Source organism: Nuphar pumila, chromosome 8 (assembly GCF_984573655.1).
Source record: "Nuphar pumila chromosome 8, dmNupPumi1.hap1.1, whole genome shotgun sequence".
Taxonomy (NCBI): domain Eukaryota; kingdom Viridiplantae; phylum Streptophyta; class Magnoliopsida; order Nymphaeales; family Nymphaeaceae; genus Nuphar; species Nuphar pumila.
The window spans coordinates 112,324,953-112,348,162 of NC_143256.1; the positions used below are offsets into that span (position 1 = coordinate 112,324,953).

Genomic DNA, 23,210 nt, shown 5'->3' on the forward strand with positions numbered 1-23,210 from the left:
GATTTTTGAAAAAAAAAACATAGTTAAAACTTGACAGGTTCTTCGGCTAGTGTTTTTTCTAAGAAAAAAAAAGTCATTTTGTCGGTGTCGTTGATTTACAAGTTTCCAAGAAAAAGCTTTTCAACTCAAAGACGACGACGACGGCCATTTCTCTATGCCACCAAAACCAACCTCGAAGCTCTCATTTGCCTAACAAGGTACCATCTAATACCGAGGAACGTTGCCTCCTCCTCCTCCTCGACGCAAACGCTGGGCACTACTACCACTACTACTAGTGCAATCACCAACGAGGAACGCTCTCTTCCACCACACCTCGAAGGCCCCCCTGAGGTCCAAGCACACTTCCCTCCCTCCCTCCGACGAGTACCTGCGCGCCCACTCCATCAGCACCTTCCCTTGCTCCTCCATCGGCAGCGTCAGCACCGTCCTGCAAACCCCCTCCTCCACCTCCTCCCGCTCGACCACCGCCACTGCCCACCGGAAGTCGTCCATGAGGGGGCCGAGCCACCGCCGGACCAGCGCACACCGCGTCGGGCCCGAAGCGAACGCCTCCCCCCTCCCGATCGCCACGCAGAGCCTTGCTGTCACCCTTCCCGCCGCCCGCCTGACCGACGGCGCCACCGACCGCTGCAGCCCCGCGAGCTCGACGAACTCTGCCCATGCAGCCGCCGCGTCGTCGGCGGCGCGCCGGGTAGCGAGCACGTCCACCGCCCACAAGAGGTTCTCCGCCTGCCTCGACACCAGCGCCGGGATGGGCCCCACGTCGTCCCCCTTGTCGGATGCACTTGCGAACAGGACGAGGAGGGCGTGCATGCACGCGTGACACGTGCGGTAGAGGGTCTCGTGTAGTGGGTCGGGTTCGGGGCGGGTCTGGTTGAGGAGCCTGGAGAGGAGGGACTGGATCTGGGTCCGCGCTCGGTCGTGGGTCGCTTGCTCTATGAGTCCGAGAATTCGGGTCAGGGGTGGGTCCGATGGTTGTTGTTGGCGGTTCGGGGAGAGGAGGAGGACCCGCCTGAGGACGTTGGCATGGAGGGCTTCGCCGTCAGGGTCGTCGGGTCGGACCCTAGAGACCTCGGATATCACCTGCTGCTCCTCTTCCTCCCCGACCCATGGTACGGCCTCGATGTACACGAGGCACGCGTGGACGCACGTGTGGAAGCTTATGGAATTCGAAACCTGCAGATTAGAAAGAAACCAGTAAATTAAGGTCCATGTAGCTAAACGGGTCGAAGCAGGTCTGGATCTTGGTAGATTCGAAGATGATTCAATCTGATCCTGATTTTTCCGAGAGTCATCCTTCTCTGCATCTAACGTTGTATACATAATCGGAGTGGAACCATTATTAGATCAGAATTTGGCTTCAGATTTGGGTTTGAGAAAACTATGCGCGATCCAACTGAGTACATACCATTCTCGGGTTTGGATCAGTCCCACACACATTATTGGTTAATACTTTGTTTGAAAGCTTTCACATTTAGAAAGACGGTTGGAAAACACAACATAGGAAAATGAGTTAAAAAACGGCAAACAAAGAGAGAGAGAGAGAGAGAGAGAGAGAGAGGTAGCTGGACCCGAGAAAACGCTCCTGCTCACCGTTTTTTATCTTTTTTACATTGAAAATTTGTGGATCTTAGTCGAAACTCGGGTGGAGCCTAGATCTGTTATAAAAGTTTCATACCCAACTTCATGTATTAATCAAACCTTTACCCGGATTCTAATCAAACCTTCTCATTTTTATCCAAACCCTCAACCTAGCCTATAGGGTTTGGTATGGGTTGGGTCTAGGTCAAACCTGACACATTGACACCCCTAAACACAACTAATTGAACACAACTAATTGAACTTCTTCCTAAGATGAAGGCACTGGATCAAAACCCGTGTCTACTCAGCTTTGAGAGGTAGGCCATGTAAGGCAGGGTGGACGTGGGCCCCACCCTAGGTTTTCCTTGCTTTGACCAGGTCATCAAAAAAATAAAAATAAAAATTCAACTTCTTCTAGTCGATCTGATCAACAGAAGAAGTTGCTGGCATAAAAGAAAAAAGCAACTTGTTGGGTCATATCAACCAAAAGAAAGATGAAAACGTAACAAAAGAAGAGATGATGAAAAACAGTACCTTTAGAATTCGTAGCACTCTGGGAAGGGTTTGCTTCAAGAGGGCGTGCTTGAGATCCTTGGAGTACATCAGCCCAATGGTCTCCAGGTACATCTCCACATCCCCACACCCACGAATCTCTACCAGACCCGGATAGCCGACGTCCAGACCCGAGAGCCGGGTCTGAAAGAAGCTGCTCTTGGCCATTAACACTTGTTTGTGGACCCTCAGCCTCAGGGTGAGGCCCTGTTTCCCGAACAAGGTAAGCTGTAGGTCCCTGGTTTCAGGGTCACCAAACCCAACTATGACCCTCTCCTCCTCACCCGTCAACGTAGGTGGGTCTGGTTTTGGATCCAAGGGTCGGTTTTGTGAGACAGTTGGGGAAGGTTTTAGTGGACTAGTCTGGGGGTTGGGTGCTCTTGGCCTTGAACGGTGGCTTTGTTGCACTGAAACAGTTCTGGTGGAGTTGATAGGGAAGGGGCAGCACCAGAGACCATCTGGAGTAACAGCAACAGGGGGTGCAACTTTGATCTTTCTCGCATCCTGCTCTTCGACTCTTTTGGTGACGGTGGTGGTGGTTTGTTTTCTTCCATTGCTTGCTTCACAGTTTGCCATGATTTTTTTCTGAGAAGGATAGAAAGAAAGAAGAGACAGATAGAGAGAAAGAGTGTGGTTTTGCTATTATGTGCAGCAGTATGCTCAGGCAGGGAATCTTCTTTGTGTTTTTGTCTTTCCACACGCGTGGATAAAGTAATGGGAGATGAAGAGAAGCGTGGCGAAGCGTGATGATTTCGCGGGGTTAGCTTCTGAATATTTAAGGTGGGAGGTGATATCATCCAAAGTTTGTGCTTTTGATAACAAATAACGAGAATCACTAACAGAAGAAAAAAATGGGGGAGGGTTACGAGGGTTTGTGGGAGTTGTAGACGGCTGCAGTGACACGTTAATTATACCTTTGTTTGGTCTAAGTCATGAAATTCTTGGTCAAAGGATGAGAACATGCCCCAGCTTTTAAAAGCGGGGCAGTAGCTTTCTTGTTATTCTAGTTAAAAGGAAATTATGATGCACTTTATTTTTATTACATGTAACGACTGTCATGGTCTGTTTTGGCAGTAATCATCAAAAGTCTCTGTCTCCCTCTCTATTTCACCCTCATCTTTATTTATATACATATAAACTGTGATTTATATATATATATATATTTTTAAAATTTCACCATACAAATGTGATCTAAATGCATGATTTTACAAAAACAGATAGTCGATTCTAATCAAATGAACCATGTTGAATGCATATGCATAGATAGATTTGAAAAAAAAACTATGAAAATCTTAGTTCATACTAATTTATAAATTTCAATTTTCCTATATATATATATATATATATATATAGAGAGAGAGAGAGAGAGAGAGAGAGAGAAAGCGAGAGAGAGAAATGGGTTTGTACTAAATGATACGTGCTAAATGAGTTTTTCTTGTTTTTTGTTTTAAATTCTGACTGTAGAGATGTGCTCTATGTACTTGATTTTATAGGGATCAACTCTTGAAGTGTTTGATTCTGTAAAACCTATAAATTTTGGATATTATAAATGAATAAGAAAATTAGCCTTATTTTCGAGTTAGAAATGTGTTTCTATCTTTTAAATGTCAATTATGAGTATTTTACATGCTTAATTACTTTATTCTTATCAATAAGGGTAAAATAGTTATTTCAAGTATTATTTTAGATAAAATATTGATTAAAACATTTAAATTATTATTCAAATTTATTATTTTAGTGAGTCACAACCTTCACCTATTTAAATTTAGATGAGTAATTAATGCGAATAAAACATAAGAAACTAATTTGAAAAAAATTAAGGATTTTAAAATAGACCCAAATTCTATACGGGTTAGATCCAAATAGATCGATCTAAACGTAGAGTTTTAAAAGTTTTAAATAGTAAATAAAATTTTAATTAATCATATTTACTTAGTTTAGACAAAATATATATGTATTTGTGTTTACTTGATATGTTTTCTTTAAATTTGAGTTTGAGTTGCTCTTGCAGACTTAAGCGAGTCTGACCTTGTTTTAGGGGGGACAGGAAATACATGTAGAGTATGATGAGTAGTTGATGCAAATGATTGATCAAGCTGCATCCTCGAGGGTCCACTCTTAACTTAGGATCTTGGCAGACATGATCTTTTTGTTTTAACTACTTGATCATGTAAAGACTGAACTATTATTTTTATACTCTAATTTAAAATAGAATTAAAACTCTTTATATTTCAGTTTTACATTGTATGTAGTTTAAAATGTGTATATCCCATATATTTTGATTTGATTGTTATCTTCAGTATAACATCGCTCAAAGTCTTAATCATTTTTTTAAATCGTTTCTGCATTATAAGTTCTGATTAACTCATACTCATAAAAAAAATTGGTTTCAAAATTTTAATATTTGAACAATAATTAAGGTTAAAATTTTGAGGGTTTACAGATTCTAACACATTCATGAGTTTTTATAACGTTTAAAAAATCAACGGTCTAAAATCTTTGTAAAATTTTGAGGCTCCAAATATCATTTTTTTAATAAAAACACATGATCCAGGTGTAGATTCCTCGTAAATCGACCATGCCCAACACATTTATGGGGTCAAAACTATGAAAAAAATATCGAAAGATAAAAAAAAACCATTTAGCACATTTCATTTAGCACAGACCCATTCTATTATATATATAGTAATGGGTAGATGCTAAATGAAATATGCTAAATGATACGTGCTAAATGAGTTTTTTAAGGTTTTTGTCATTTTGTTTTTAAATTCTGACCATACAGATATGAACTATGTACTTGATTTTATTGGGATCAACTCTTGAAGCGTTTGATTCCAATACATGGGTGGGTTTTTATAAGGTTCGAAAAATCAATGATCCAAAATTTTTATAAATTTTGGAGGCTCCAAATATCATTTTTTTCATCAAAAACACATGATCCATGTAGATTCTTCATAAATCGACTATGCCCAAGACATTTACGGGCCGAAACTGCGAAAAAAACACCGGATAAGCAGAAAAACCCATTTAGCACTTATTATTTAGCACCTACCGATTTCTCTCTCTCTCTATATATATATAATATAGAGAGAGGGGAAAAGTATTTGCAGAAAGCCACTTTTCTAACCTACGTGAAGCCTACTGCAAATGAATGGGTGTTTTTGAGTTGCTTTTTGCAAATATCATCAATATTTATGAAAATGACTTAGATAATGTTTTTCGATAAAAAACATGATTTTTAAAGCTGTCATGTTTATAAAAATCTTAAACAGTCAATTTTTAAACCTTATAAAAACCTACTTGCATGTTGTAATCAATAGAACCAAGAGTTGATTTCTATAAAATCAAGCATGTAGAACACATCTGTATGGTCAAATTTAAGAAAAATGTTGAGAAAAGCCTTTGAAAACCTAGTAATATATATATATATATATATATTGAGAGAGAGAGAAAAGTGGTAGTTGTCAACCACTTTTCTAATTAACGGACAGTTAACCAGATTTTTAAAGGCTTTTTCCATATTTTCCTTAAATTTGATTGTACAAATGTGTTCTACGTGCTTGATTTTATTGGAATCGAGACTCTTGGATCATTGATTCTATTACTTACCTAGGTTTTTATATGGTTCAAAAATCAATGATCATGGATTATTGATTCCAAAAAATCGATGATCTTAGATTTGATAGATATTCAAGAATCAAAAATCTTTTTTTGATAGAAAAAACATGATCCAAGTGTTGTTCCTTAGTAGATTGACCATGTCCATACAATCAAATTTAAGGAAAACAGAGAAAAAAACCTTTAAAAGCCTGGTTAGCTAGAAGTTAGCTAGAAAAGTGCTTATTAGCCAGCAGCTTATATATATAGCTGAAATATGTAAACTAGTATGCACTGAGATATTCATAGGTTTTTTATTTTATTTCTAAAAGTTTACCGTACGGATGCGATCTAGAAGCTTGGTTTTATAAAAATAGACTCTTAGATCATCTGATTAATATGTATAAGAAGGATCTTTTAAGGCTTGAAAATCAAAAGATCAGAATGTTTGTAAATATTCAAGCATAATAAAATACATTTTTTTATCCAATTACGATGATCCAATAGTCAATTCCAAGTAAATGGACCACACCGAATGCATATGCAGGGTTAGATTTGCAAAAGTCGCTATGAAAATCTTGATTCATACTAGTTTACATATTTCAGTTTTCATATATATATATATATATATATATATGTGTGTGTGTGTGTGTGTGTGTGTGTTAGAATGTAGAGTATCCTAGCTCCTTTTAGGTCACCATTGGGACCTTTCAAAAATCATATTTTTAGGTATTTTATGTTCGACCCATTAGATGTGTTTATCATTGTTTTACAAGACACACACATATATACTAGTACAACACCCGTGCAAGTGAACGTGATTAATAAAAGAGCAAGTGATGATCTATGAAATAAAAATGGCATCAAAGGGCCGGATTTCAGGTAATTCATGAGACAAAAGCTTACTCAATTAGACTGTGAAGGGTCAGGAAACTGAAAACTGATCTTGGATTGTTGAGCTTCATTTATGTGGGGCTATCCGTCTCCTTTGGCCTTCACATGTAATTTTCAGTGGATGTAGCATTTGTTAACAATATCATTACCAGTCTTGGTTGAATGGCAAAGTTTTTATCATATGTTACTGGGTCTTTTGGATGGGCAGTAAAATTCGAATTCGAAAAGGAGATGTAACGGACTCTTTAGGGATAAAAGACATGAGAGTGCATCCATCTTGTAACATACCTTGTTTCCACAAACTTGATCAACTCCATAAAGACCACTTCAGATCCAATTAAACAATATAGACTACCATAGACCTCTCTAGCAATTGGAGCAAATCACCACTTCATGTAACTTATAGTTTAGTTTAATTTAATTCCTCCTCTCTCTCTCTCTCTCTCTCTCTCTCTCTCTCTCTATATATATATATATATATATATATATATATATATATATATATATATATATATATATACCATAGACCTCTCTAGCTATTGCATGAAATTGGAAGAAGCAAAAGTGAGCCAGACTAGGTGAGTCTTATTCAATCCGGGGAGGATGCCATAGATTGGAGCAGGATGTACCCTGGTTCAAGATCCATTTGTAAGTCCATTTTATCTTTTTTGGATTTTTTATTTTTGGAATATAGTTAGGGCTTGGACCATGTTAGATTTGTTTTTTTTTTCTATAAATATTTATGGTAGAGAATTATTTTTTAGAGATGAATGAATGAATGAACTATTGAGCATTTTCCATTTAATTTCTCTGATTTTCCTATATATCATAGATTATAGTAGAATATATCACAGTTTGGTAGACAGTAGCGTAGTTTCTGGTAATCCAATAATGGATTTGCATCAAAATAAAAAACAAAAGATTCTCTTTTTTCCATTTTTTTTTTGGTTTGTGTATCTGAGGAAAACCACCTCAAGCACTCATGAGTTCATTGGTGAAAAAAAGCCTAGATCGCTTTTACCCCACTAGGCGGTTCACCCAACTATGTCTGGCAATAATGGACGTGCACCCGTGGGTTTTGAGCTAGTGGAGTCCCACTCTGCTTGGTGACAATCACGAGTCACCCTACCAGATGAGTCAATAGAGACATGCACTCAGATATATCGAGTGATAGCAACAGTAAGTTGATTGACTCTTTACTTTTTGATGATTTTGTTCTGGTTCGATATTGGTAAGATCTTTTGCCAAAGTTGATACAGCGAGAGACAGCAATCCAGTGCATGCTCTGTTTTCAATTGATCCTATCAAAATAAGAGTGGAATTTTAAAGCACCCCACCTTCGATGGTGCCTTTTCAACACGCTTTGCCATGGAATGAGCCCCCCCACCCATATAATGCTCCTATCCATTTGCTACACATGAGGGGATCACAAAAAATCAGAACCTGACCTTGTTCATCCTAAAAATTAAGCTTTGAGTCCAGTCACAAATCTCCTCCCCAAGAAAATATGCGGTGAGAGAAAAGCTTGATAAAATATCTATTTATAAAATATATAATATAAATATCTCTATATAAAATATATAATATAAATAGCTATATATATATATATATATGGGTTTATATTTGGTACTAATAAAGGTACAACACCAATGAGCTATATAATTCAGAGAATGCAAGTTGTATCGGCTCAATCTGACTACATAGATGTGTTCAAGATAGTTTGTTTACTAAAGATTGGGCCTTGGATCGTGTTCTTTCAATGAAAAATACAAAAATAAAATAACAAAGAAGTCAAAAATGCTTTTATCATGTTAATATTGGGTTAAAAACATGAAATTTCAGAACGGGCAATACTTCAAAAATATGTTTTATTTTGCTATAATATCATCCTTTGAAACTATTGCTATAAAATCATTACATTTTCAATATATTGACCATATATTTGTGAGTATGCTTGAATCTCCAAGAAAATCTAAAAAAAAATAAAGAAAATTTTAAAGTCTAAACCCTATCACTTACAATATGTAAATTATAACTGATTACAACCACACCTACATAGTGCATACACCTAATTTAAGGAGACTATCTACAATTGGCTAGCCATGAAACTTTCAAACCTCCTATAGTCTAATTACACATTGTTATAGCCTTTGTATGTGGGGAGAACTTCTAATTGAAACCAAACTTGCCGTAATTAAATAGAATCCAAAAGCTTGAATTGCAAATTAGAGTTCTAAGTAAGATTTATCGGGTCACTATTTCTTTTTTTTTTTATGACAAAGGACACTACAAGGATGAGGGTCAATAGCGGTGATTTTTCTCGCTGCTATTGCCCAAAAAGTCACCGCTATAGGCCAATAGCGGCAATATTTCTCGCCACCAAGAAATGTCAAAACAAGTCCAGGTTTGAATTAGACCTGGTAGGGTCTGCCTAACCCCAGCTTGCCAATAAAAAAATAGTGCAATGGCACCCCTCTACGGTTCATCAATATCCACAATAAATTAGTTCAATAAGTGAAAACTATAAAGAAACAGGAGAAATAAAAAGGAAAAATAATAAAATCTTTCATGCCTAGAATCCAGTTGAGAAACTCTTAACAAGCATTGGTACAAATTCTGAGACCGAATTACTTAAAAGGTTTTGAACTCAATATAATATAGCAAATAAAAAGCACAGACAAGCCCTGTCAAGAATCACCTTCCTCAAATGTTTGATCAACTTTCATTTTCTTATGTATGCCTATGAAAGCTTAATATAAGAAAGAAGGGTTGTGAGGCACTAAGCTACATCCAAGAAGTGGCTGTCACATGATATGACAGTACACAAATGCTACATCAATGAAAGTTTAACTGAGACTTGATGCAAGCTGTTTAGAAGTTAACCCTCTGTTTATTACTTTATACCATAATTCAGAATAGTTTTCCTATTTGTGTCATCTTCCTCCTCTTTCATGAAGGTGATAGATATTATCTGTGCATTCTTCTCATACGTTTTTTTATGTGGTTTTCTGCATCAAATGAATCATCTTTGATCCTCATCCTCTGTTCTATTAAATTCACAACAGAATTTAGAGAAGTTTTCTATTTGTGTCATCTTCCTTTTTCTGCTCATTTCTAGAAATATGAGACAGCATTGTGGTTGTTGATCTTTTCAGTGGTTTCATGATTGTAGGCTGCATCATTGCAAGGACAGAAGGAAAATGTGGTTGTAGATTACATGCTTCGGGTATCTGCTAATACCTAGACCGCAGTTTCTCCACAACGAAGCCATTCTCTTCTACTTTGATTATGAACGGTACATAGTACTACATATTAATTATTTTCACATCACTACCAGATTTTAGGTCTTGATATTTGTGCAGACCCCATGGTAGGAAATGAAATATTTCGAGGTATTTCTGGAGGACAGAAGAAACGTGTGACTACTGGTAGGAAGAGTATATTTATTACTAAAAGAGCAAATAAATACACAATTGTTTTGTGTGTGAACAAAATGCATCTGGGAAGACAAGACATATGACAAAGTTACATAAAAACAGCGTTTTTTGCAAGGTTTGTAGTTTAAGATGAGCTAAATGATCAGTTGGGATGCTATTTTTGGCAATGGGATGTGGTAACTGCATAAGGGCCGTGTATTAAGTACATGTAAGAAAACAAGGCATCTGTCGAGATTACATACATCACATAGTTTTATGATTTAATCCGAGAGTGGAGTTTGGATTCACAAAAAGATAGTTTTATGATTTTGTGGTTAGCTTTAGCATACTTGTGTAAGAGTTACATGATTTATATGTTTCTTGGTATGTTAAAAAGGATGTGATGTAAGAGACAACTGCAAGGATGAGTTGCTGACCACAATATGGGATATGATCTTCAGGACACAGGTTAGTCTGTCTTCCTATGCTTTTGTGAGTTGCATTCTGGTAGCTTCCCATTTCAAAAACAATGAGAATTTAGTGTGCCAAAGTGCTTGATCATGCCATTAGCAGCGCACTTCTATCTACAACAAAGGTTGCATTCTTTCAAGGGTGTTTTTACAGGCTTTTGTTTCAATTTTACCAATTACATTTCCTATACGTCTATGGTGGTTGCTTTCGTTAGTCCTTTGCTTCCCATTTTTCTAACTTGGTTTTCCTCATCCAACAGCTGTTCAATTGGTTTTAGGAAGGTATGTTGAAGCCAGGGGCGTAGCTAGGATTCATGTGAGGGGGGGGTAAACAGGGCTGTAGCAAAAAAAAATGTATTTGTGTGATAGTCGGGGGTTCGGGGGCAGCGCCCCCGAAAAAAAAATTGAGATAAAATAAAAAATGGCTACAATTATTAATAAAAATCTATTTCATATGGACAAATCAAACTATTTGCTGCAGTCAGGGCTGGGCTAGGACTCGACTGGGCTACAAAAATGGATAAAAATCTATTTCATATGGAATCAGGGCTGGGCTAGGACTGGGCTTTAAAAAAAACAAACAAAAAAAATTAACTGTTTCGGGAGGCAGGACTGGGCTACAGCCCAGTCCTGCCCCCCCCTAGCTACGCCCTTGGTTGAAGCCATCTTATGATCAGTTGTCCATCAAGTTCTTATGGACTATGGGGCGTCTGCATTCCAGAAAGACATACTTGGGCAAAGTGGATATCTAACTAAACTTGGCATACTTGGAGGAATGGCATTGTCCTCGTCTGCTTTGGAGGTATGTTATGTTTTGTGCATAGTACAATTTTCATGTTTTTGTGCTTGATGCTAATGTAAAACGTGCAATCTTTTCCATTGGATATGTATGAATAACTGTCTGTTTTCATACTTCAACTAGAGATAGTCTCCGATCATTATTTTTCAGGAAAAAAATATCATGTTTTCGTCTTTGTTTGCTTTTATGTGGTAAATCAGATTTGAGTGATGAAGAAAAGAATGATGCTGCTGGGAACAAACATGTGGGTGAATATGCAGCTGGTCCTTCGTATCAAAAGGATGATGTTGATGTTATGACAAACACAAGTGACTTGAGTTTATCGATGATGAGCCATCATAGATTATATTACTTCAATGTTTGAGTTGTATTTTTCAAGGAAATAGTGGTGGTCCTGCATTCAATGACCAGGGAGAGTGCATCTAGGTGCATTGACACATTAACAGCTTTTAGTGCAAGCCTGCCTCAGAGAGTTGACCCGAAACTTCTGGAGGGGGATGATGGAAATGATTTTAGAGCACTAACGGATATGGGTTCACAAAAAAAATGCCCCAACTTGCAAAAGTGCGACCATGGAATCTTCATTGTTTCTAGCTGGGCTTCATGCCTGTGGGGACCTCTCTGCTAACATTCTCACATCAATTCCAGAATCATATTGAGATTATAATTTTCAATTTTAAATGCTTTAGGAACCATGTCTCATTCTTCCTTTCATTTAATTTTTCGATATGCTTGTTTCCAACTTTCTTTCTTGCCACTGGATAATCTACGACTAGTAACTTTGTGAGAGTACAGGTTGCTAACAATGTCCTTAAGATTCTTCTAAATTTTTTAATGTGAATTGTAGTTTACCCGGTTAAGTTTTGTGATCTGTTCAACCCTATGATTTTGGTATTGTGGAACTTTACATCCAAGGGTCTAAGTTTTTTTCATTTGATGGCAGCAATTTGTGTTTTTGTTTTGGTTCTTAGTTATGGTTTTTTGATATCTTGATGCCAATTTTTCCCCTGATTACTGATACTCTGTGTATAGGCTAATTCATCATGGTGGTGTTTTCAGGAAACTACCATTTTCAGTAGGTTCGTATTCGGGCTAGTTGTAATATGAAATCTATGATAAAAAGTTATAGTTTTTTGCATTGTTTGAAAAATGGAATGAAGACTTAGTATTATGCAGTATTTAATTTACTTGTAACTGATATATGGTTTTTGTATTACATATCTCTTTCTTTTTTTTTACTATTTGCCCCTTTTACTGGCGCATTAAATAAGTGTACCATTAAGGTCTTTTACAAAGTAAAGGCATTTAAAAGAGTTTGCAGATTTTCACTGGCGCTGTGATTGCGCCAATGAAAATTAATCATTGGCGCAAAGATTTCGCCAGTGAAAATATTTTCACTGGAAAACGTAAATTACGCCACTAAAACCTTAACCGGTGAGGCTTTTACTAGCGCATCTACTGACACAGTGATTGCGCCGGTAAAGATTTTTACTGGTGCAAAAGCTGTGGCAATAAAAATTGAATTTCTTGTAGTTCAAACACCGACTCCTCTCTCTCCCATTTAGAAAAGTTGTTCTCTCAGATGTGTTGGCCGTGGCTACCCACAAATGGGGCTGTTCTGACGTTTCATGGATAAAGCCTTTGTTTGCTTCTGATTTACCTCTTTTCCAATCCTTGTTAGTTGAGCTCTCTTTGACTAACCTATAGACATTACCCTAAAAAAAAATGTTTGCAAATGGAAGCTTGAAGTCTGAAGCGAGCTTCTCAACTTCTGAGATGAAGAGAAACGATTCCAAATTAAATTAACTACCAAAATTTTCATGGAAATCTGTCACAGGGATACTCCAATTCATTCTTATGCATCGTGCCCTCTGATAGACTAATCCAAATCCATTCACTAGATCCAATATGGTAGAGTTGAAACCCAATCCGAATTCAATATAATACATAAAAAGGATTAAAACATGGTTTTTACGTGTGAAAAAGGTATACATTAATGGATCAGCTTTGATTGGATTCTAATACAGATCCGATATAAAATGGTCATCCGAATTAAAATCAGAATTTAAAAAGGTCCTGAACCCGATCAGAATTTGGTTTTTCTCGAGAATCAGATTTCTAACTATGTGCGGTTTGTTGTTGCCCACAGATGGTGTGTAGTGTTCGCTTTTTTTTTCTGAAAGGCAAGCTGGGGTTAGTATTTCCCCCACCAGTTATTATTCAATGGTACCACTGAGGTTTTGAACCTGCAACGTCCCACCACAGGGAGACCTGAACTGACAGTTCTTACCAACCAACCACGTGGAGCCCCCCCCCACGGTTGGTGGTGTAGTGTTTTCAGTGGCTCAAAAGGTAGGTTCACAGTACTAGGAGCTCCACCAACATGGTTTCGTTAAGTTGGGCTGTCAATGATATAAAAATCCTTTGCACAGTACTTGCCCCACTATATCTATATCTATACTACTTATAAAGGAGCGATGAGAGAGAGTTTAGGAAAGATTTTTACATGCGGATCTTATGAGAGAGAGAGAGAGGACGTGTGTTTGTGACCCGTTCGTAAGGACGGGCTGTTTTTTAGTGATTTATAGTGAAGCGTACTACAGGTGACTTTGTTTTCCATTAATATGTAATTCATGAATAAGCATTGGCCTATGTGAATTATGACACCCTAGCTGTGTAGACAAAAGGGGTTACAGTGATCCCCTTGTTCTAATTAAATCTGACTGTAGATGGATTCAGCATGGTTATTTTAATAGGAACCCACTCTTGAGTCGGTGAAAGATGTAATTTTAAATAATATTTTGATGTTTTATTGTCATTGATTTTTGAACCACTAGAAAATTCAGCATATAGGTCGGATTTTGGCTATCCAAATGTTGATAAATGATCACACTCTACGACTAATTTGACATTTCGCTATTTTCCTAATATCATCGCAAATAGCCAACTTTGTTAGGACCTTTTTACCCTTCACTATTGTAAATTGATGAGTTATCGCGATAAAATTATACCGCTCATCGATTAGTTCCAACTCCTACTTAAATCTACAATCACATATTTTCTTATGCGGACCTCATAACTCACATAAATTTATTTGTGAACAGTCGGTAAAACTGAAACCATTAAAATCATAAATATCCTACTTATTCGCATATACTTTACGAATTCTCATAAATATATGCATGAACCTCCACTTAAACTGAACTTTGCAACTAGGTATTCTACTTAAATATTTGCGAATTTATTACATATATGTGAGTTTTCTTATTGTTTGTGGAGTTCGCGAATCATATATAAACTTATTTTTGTACCTAGAGTTTTTTTTCGTTTGTGTCTGCAAAGTACTTCTCTGTAGAACCCTATGCATTGTTTATCTCTCCTTGTAGCAATTTCTGTGTCTGCAAAAAACTTTTCAGTGCCAGTGATCTTCATCGCAGTAATTTGAATGACCGTATGCCCCAGAAGGTTGAGATATATATGTGATCATGAATGTGATATTTTGATGGTTAATCTTTAATATTAAAAATGCAAAAATATTGCATGTATGAAAACAAATGAAGCAATAGATACGATGAATTTTGATTTTGTTTGAAACCAGATAGTCAATTAGTAGTAGCAGTGATCATGTTGACAGTGAAGAATCACATGATATCGATGATGATAGGTATACCATGTTGATAGGAGAGGGCGAAGACAATAATGACATCAAACAAATAATGGCGGGTTAAAGCGATGCACCAATGACATTTGAGAAGTCAAACCCATACTACAACAACAACAACAACAACAACTACGCCTTCATCCCAAAACAATTGGGGTCGGCGATATGAACCAACAAAGAAAATCATTATGGGTCTTCCACATGAATCCTTCTCCTCCATTCATTTCTATCCAATGCCATGTCCTCAGTGAGGTTCAAAGCATTCATATCCTTTCTTATCACCTCCATCCATGTCTTCCTAGGCCTACCCCAACCTCTTTTAACTAATATATTTTCCCATTTCTCCATCCTTCTAACTGGAGCATCATTAGGCCTTCGTCGAATATGTCCAAACCACCGTAAATGATTCTCTCTCATCTTATTTTCAATGGGTGCAACACCTACCTTCTTACGTATCTCCTCGTTCCGAATCTTATCTTTTATTGTATTTCCACACATCCATCTCAGCATACGCATCTCAGCTACACTCATTTTTTGAATATGATGTCTCTTGGCAGCCCAACATTCTGTACTATATAGTAAAGCCGGCCTAATAGTCGTCCTATAAAACTTTTCCTTCAACCGCAATGGCATTCTACGATCGCACAATACTCCAGTTGCACTCTTCCATTTCATCCACCCAACCTTTATCCTATGATTTACATCTTCATCAATTTCTTCATACTTTTGAATGATAGATCCCAAATATTTGAAAGAATCATCCACCGGTATTTCGTGCTCACCAAGCTTCACTACACTTCCATCACTACTTCGTTGCTTACTAAATCGACATTCCATGTATTCTGTCTTACTCTTACTCAACTTAAAACCTCTTGCTTCCAATGTATGTCTCCATAATTCTAACTTAGCATTAACCCCAGTTCTAGACTCATCAATCAAAACAATATCATAAGCAAACAACATACACCACGTCACATTTTCTTGAATTGATCTTGTAAGCTCATCCATCACTATATCAAATAGGAAAGGACTTAAAGCAGATCCTTGATGTAACCCAACCGTTATAGGAAAATTGGTTGTCACCCCTCCACAAGTGCGAACATTGGTTACTACTCCTTCATACATATCTTTAATTATACTAATGTACTTGAGAGAAACACCTTTCTTCATCATTGTCCACCAGAGAACGTCCCTAGGTACTCTATCGTAAGCCTTCTCCAAATCAACAAAAAACCATATGCAAATCTTTGTTCCTCTCTCTATTTCTCTCAATAAGTTGTCTAAGAAGATGTATAGCTTCCATAGTTGATCTTCCAGGCATAAAACCAAATTGATTCTCCGATATCATGACAATCTTCCTCAACCTAGACTCAATCACCCTCTCCCAAAGTTTCATAGTATGACTCATTTGTTGAGCAGTCAAACCCATACTATGTTATATAATTATATGAACATTTATTGAGCAGTATAATTGTTTTATATTTTTACACTAATGAGACGTGGTTGAATATGTTTCCCTTCAATGGATTCTGATACAATGAAAATCAATTGAAAATTATTAAGGCGGAGACATCTTATTTGTATAACTAGTTGCGTAACAAAAAGCTTAATGATTGTGAAAAATTTTAGTGGCTAACAACATAATCAAACGATCGAGATATTGCTTTCAGCAAAAGGTTTAATGATCTTCAACACTGTCACAAGTTTTTTAAAGATCATGTGATCAGAAATAATTATGAAGCAAAATTCTTAAAGAGTTGCAATAACAGAGTCACCGCCGTATGCATGAGAAAGAACCCACAGATGACAGTTGATTGCCTCTAGAAGATCCATTGCACAAAGGTACACAAAAATGCCCAATTTTCATAAATATTTCATGCAAACTTTCAACTATAAATATTTATTATTTTTCACAGTTATTTTATGCAGACATCCTCATTCCAATAAAAACCCACTCATACATATAAATTCATTCAAATGACATTATATACAATATCAATGACTTATAATATTTTTTCTTCCATATAAATTTACAAAACAATCATATGAAGTCACAGTTATGGATACTATCAATGGCATGATCGTAGCTTCTCGATGACTTTATTTGTGTTCTCAAGAAGTCAAGCTTGACTCTATATCATATCCTTTAGCATGCAATTTTCTTCAAATACAAGAGTCAACTCTGCTTTCAATCCACTTAAGGTCCTTTTGTGCTTCGCTCTAACTTTCTCATCTTCCTAAAAGGCCCTCTTTGCAGAGGAAGAACATGCAACTTGTTGAGCAGCTACGTACTATGGATGACAAGCCAATGTTTTTATTGCCCTCACGTTAGTCTTCAAGTTCGAAAAGGAATACTGTGGGGTAATTCTTCGTCCGATCCTTTATGGAAAGCGACATAAATTTGCTAATTGCATGAGGGCGATTAGGTGGTTGCAGAAAAAAATCAAACTGATGAACGACTCGATTGGCCATTTGATGCTCAATTTCATTCACGTTGTGCAACCAAATGTCCTTATTTGTGAAGTCCTTCGCCCCCATAACCACATTAGCATTTTTCTCCTCCTCCCTTGTGCCTTCATAAGAGCACCAGTTTACCTATATTTTCTTTATGGTTAGCCCTACATATATAGATTTATAAAAAAATAGAAAGTATCAACAACAATACTTATGTCTGCTCTAATCAGCCTACGAAGCAATGCAGCACATTTGACATGTCTCATGTGAGGACCCACCAATCTTTCATCATAACCCTCTTCGCTACATGGCCGACTCCACATTATGGCACGTAGAAATTCATAGATAAAGTCATGCATCTGCGGCCTTATAATGGATATATGCTCTCATATCCAAACCTGCAAGGATTAATACAATGATGAATTAATATACAATATGTATCTATAAATCAAAACTTTAAGATTAATATACAGTATGCAAGTATAATACATTGTTAAATAATATATTAGTATAAATCAAAAGTTTAAGTACAATAAATGAATAAATACTTTAAATAATATCATCTTGGCAACATTTTTTCTTTCACTCTTAGCACTACTCAAACTTACATATAAGTGTGCAAGTGAGGCTACTCTCCATGCATATTGATCGATGCTATCCAGGTCTTACAATAGTTTGATGTACGATGCATAAACTGACTTTTTACCAATGTCGATGAATAAGCATGAGTAAAAGAAGTATAGCAATAATGCTCTCACACTTTTTTCCACCCAACTGCCTCCCTTCCCTACAACACATGATAGCTTCACCTTCATCTTTATCGCTCTACTACGGTTATAGTGGTTCATAAGCCATGAAAACTTGATTTTTTCTCCTTCGAATGCATCATCCTTTTGCTTGCAAGTAAAAATCATACAAGTGCTTGAAATTTCTTCACCGCTATCCACTCATTGGCTCTCCATGACACTTCAGTTGAGTGATTCATGCCACATTCTCCAACGTGATGGTCATCTCAAGATCTTCGAATCGGAATGTGTTGGTTGCAGGATACCAAAATTGCACAACAACCTCTAAAAGGGTGTGACTGATATTCCATGGTATGATCTCCAAGAATTTGCAGAAATGCATTCGATCCAGCAACTCTTTCGCTTCATCTGTTAGTGTTATGAACTAATGGTGTGCTTAGTTCTAGTAGAATCGATGCATGTTGGATGTTGGCACTTCTAATTCAATTGGTTGCGGATCCTACAATCAAAATTATTATTTTTGAAATCAGTCAAATTAATCATTTAATTACACACATATACAAATATGTATTTTTACATGTTTCACACATACATGATAAACTAATCAATTACATTCATGAATAGTAGCAATATTAAACTAATCAATGAATGAATGTATATATATATATATATATGATAATTTAATCAATAATTGACAATGATTACAAAATAATAAATTAACAAAATATGTGTCCACAAGCACTATACCTTCTTCCCCACTATGACCTCTTCATCGAAGCTTGAATTTCTCCTCCGCGATATCAACCTCAAACTTCTAAAGAGGGTTCACATTAACCTCAACCCCTTGATGAAGTACCTCCTTTCCCCTCTCCATCTTTATCTCGCTACTGCCACTGCAGGTGGCCACATATCCAGCTTTGTCTATTCGAGCATTGAGGTTACCAACAACCTCAGAGCGAGCCAATGGGTCACCCTCCCCCTCTTTAGATGCTTTCGAGATGAGAGACAAGAATGTGCTCATAAACTGACCAATATTTTTTGCACATGCTACCTTAGATATGGGCCACTTTGAAGTTTGTAGTTGTCTGTTGTTTTAGCACAACTTTTTTTGTTTATCGAGTATGCATTTTTTGTAAAAAATGTCAGACACTCATATTTTTGGCTTTGGTATAGATCCATCTCTATCCACTAGTGAACAGTAAGTCATACTTGCAAATGGTCAAGATGACCCAATTCATAATTCTTCATTAACATTTATTGTTGTGCTCAAATACTAGAAGATGATGTGTGTGTAAACCCTTTCGACACATTCTTCTCAGTAGCCATATTGTATTAAACAAATTTAAAATTTTCTATAATAACAAGACAAAAAATATTGAAAAAGCAATATAAAAAATAAATAAACTATTTGCGAAGATGAGTAAGTCCCCTAATCAAACAATATTCTAACAACATGCTTATAATACAAGCTACGCAACATATAAAACAAACAAAGAACTGAAGGTAAAAAGGTTGGGGACCACTGTTTGATTCACCTGTTAAAGATGTCATTAAAGATATGCTGATCGAAAAGAAACCCATCATCGACGATTCAGCCATAATGAAGTGTCGCCTATGAATACTTGTCGAAAATAGTTGTCAGAATAAGTCGTTGAAATGAAGCAGGTTGAGGACCACTGGTTGTAGACCACAAAGAATTCTAGTTTATGCAAAAATAGCATTGGGGTGCGGTGCGAACAAGTTTATATATGATTTGCGAACTCCACAAAACATAAGAAATATCGTATATATCACAAATTCATAAATATTTAAGTAGGATATTTGCGATGTTGTGACATTCAATTTAAGCTTAAGTGAAGGTTCATACATATATTTATGTAAATTCATGAAGAATATGCAAATAAGTAGGATATTTGCGATGTTAGTTTAATTGAATTTTTGTAAATATATTTATATGAATTCGTGAAGTATATGCGAAGAAGTAGGATATTTGTGATTTTAGTGGTTTAAGTCTAACCGGATGCGCACAAATAAATTTATGCGAGGTTGGTATTACATATGCGAATAAGTAGGATATTTGTGATTTGAGTGGTTTCAGTTTCATTGAATGTTCGCAAATAAATTTGTGCGAGTTGTGAGGTATGTATAGGAAGACATGCGATTTTGGATTTAAGTGGGAGTTTGCAGTAGCCGATCAACGGTACAATTTTATCTCAATAACCCATCACTTCACAATTAAGAAGGGTAAAATGGTCCTAACAAAGTTGAGTATTTGTGATTTTGGACAGGGGAAGAATAGCAAAAATTATAAAGTTTTTAAGAAAACATGTCAAATTAATTGCAATTCAATTCTTCTGACTGGCGGAGATGATTGTCTTAATTTTTTTGTGATGGAGGTAGGACAAGCGTAGTGCAGGTTCTCACTCGTAACGTTGCTAATTATTTTTTTATGTTGCTGCAGGAAAGAAATAATAGCACCGGTCACCGTGTGCCACTCATTTTTGTGTATAGTACAGTCATTTTTCGTAGATCACGTATATGGAATCACATTTGAGCAAACAACTTGCAACAATGAGATCCCATAGATGGTATGACCAAAGACTATGAGTCGTAGAAGATGACTAGAGGTGTGATTCAATACTTGACTTAATGCTTAGAGGGTATTAAGCTCCATTGGATGGCTATGCATCCTGGGGTCCACCTAAACGGTGGGTTCCATTCATATTTTGGCTCACCTTCTCCATGATCATTTTCAGGAAGAAGCACCTACCTCCTAGTGACTTGAGTCTCCTGTTAGATCGAGTTCAGTTCATCCCCTATGTCATCTCCCATCTTTATACCCTCTTAAATCTTATGATGCAAGTTGTTTTTGACCAAATGAATTCAGTATGGTTGATTTAATAAGAATCAACCCTTGGATTGCCTTCTCACAACAAAAAACTATGATTTTTTAAATTACAAAATTGTGTGTTTTGTCCACTATTGAATTTTGAATCGCCAAAAATCCTGTGCATTAGATTTCGGTGATTTAAAAGTTGATCTCCACTAAATGAATGATGTGGATCACATCTGTAGAGACTGGTTTGATCAAAACAATTTGCATCAATGAATTCTTAAGAAAGGTATGAAGATAGGGATGACATAGGGGATGAGTGAAACCTATTTGTGTTAGGTGAAAACCATCCTGGGGGCAAATAGGACCTAAGATGGGCCACTTGATTGTTGGGAAAACCCGTAAGAATGGATGGGCGAAATGCTGAACGCGTGTCCAGCATTCATCTAATTGACGGCTAATGTGGGTGAAAAAATGACATTTAGCAGCGGTTGTGACCGCTACTAAATCATCAATTTTCACAAAAAAAATAATGCCTGTCGTTGATTCATAGGCGATCAGCGACAGACAGACGTTTGTTCAATAAAAAGTGAAAGAAATGTTCATCCATTGTTATGGGTTAATGGTTAATATATATATATATATATATATATATATATGGCCCATAACAGTGAATGATCTAATCTTCTACTATTATCATATACATGTCCGCCACTAATCACACATGGATCAGCGACAGAATGTTGTTTTTGCATAAAAACATCTTTTAGAGGTGATCGTGACTAGTGTCAATGGGTCTACCAAAATCTGACCCGTACAAAACCCTATAGGGTATGAGTATGGTGATAAATAAGAAGACCCGATTAAGACCCGCGTCTGGACTCGAAGGTCTGTTTAACACATGGATCAGTGTATAATTTATAAAATTTTATACCAGACATAGGCCCGACCTGAGTTTCCATTAAGACCCGCAAATTTTCAATGTAAAAATGATAAAAAATATTATTTTATCGGGCATGACCCGAGTCTGGTTCATGTAGTTCTTATCGAGTACAGGTATGATTTTTCTTATAATGAATTCGATTAGACCAAGTTCTGGACCCGATTCCATAACAAAAAATCAGAGCCAGGTCTGGTTCCACCTGGGTTCGAACCAAACCTAAACCATTGACACCCCTAGTTGTGACTGTTGCTAAAAGTTAATTTTCCACTGAGCATTAGCTGTGGCCATGATCGCCGCTAATGCTCTTTTTTACGCAAATCAATGCACAGGGATGCATCCTATGTTTAAATCGTCCGACATCACCGATGTCACGACTTTTCTTATATATATATATATATATATATATATATATATATATATATATATATATATATATATATATATATATATATATATATAAAGGGTCAATGCACTTGTTTTTTGCACAAAATCAATGCTCAGAGCTGCCCCATGTCCGATGTTTAACCCGTCCAATGCAATCGGTTTATATATATATATATATATATATATATATATATATATATATATATATATATATATATATATATATATATATATAAAAAGAGAGAGAGAAAGAGCGCCGAAAAGCAACCAACATTACTTAAAAGTGAAACTCAACAAAGGGTTGAGTCCCACGAGCACAAACACAACAGCACAACATGAAAACACCATTTACAAAAAAAAAACAGAAAAACCCGATCACAAAACAGAGAACTCATTAAGGACCACTAGATGAGGATCGGTTGGAGGCAGAGGCAGGTCTTTGAGATATATGCGTAAGATAGCATACACATCAGCCAAGACCCTATGAGTCAAACAGTTAAAGTTGAACGAGACATCCTGAAAAGTAGCATTATTTCTGGACATCCAGAGAGAGAGAGACGGGTCAAACGGGAACGAGTGGTTTTTTTCTCTGCGAAGGGTCAACAGAGAAATTCAGGTACGGATTCGTATACGAATAAATTAACATTTTTTTCGAAAAAGTTGGAAGCAGGAGGATGAAGCAACGAACGTGCTGGTTGTCCCCTGCACCAGGTGTCCTGATTCGCAACACAAACGGTCACGTTGTTTTGCAATTTTATGTGGCTGAGTCAATGGGTTCAGCCATATAGTGCCCTTACCAAAAAAGCCATCTTTTCAACACGTTTCTGGCATAACACGGAATTTTGACACTTTCTTTTTTTCAGCCTGCTTCACCCGGGCT

The 23,210-nt window shown here is 36.7% G+C and overlaps 1 protein-coding gene across 1 annotated transcript; it reads right to left on the bottom strand.

The window, feature by feature from the left end:
• Positions 1–204: 204 nt before the first annotated feature.
• LOC149830240 (BTB/POZ domain-containing protein At3g50780-like) lies at positions 205–2,709 on the bottom strand. The gene is made up of 2 exons (XM_090015412.1): positions 2,116–2,709; positions 205–1,176 (listed from the first exon to the last, which is right to left on the bottom strand). Exons 1-2 carry the CDS (start codon positions 2,707–2,709, stop codon positions 205–207), a joined length of 1,566 nt encoding a protein of 521 aa, XP_089871538.1.
• Between the last annotated feature and the right edge of the window lie 20,501 nt (positions 2,710–23,210).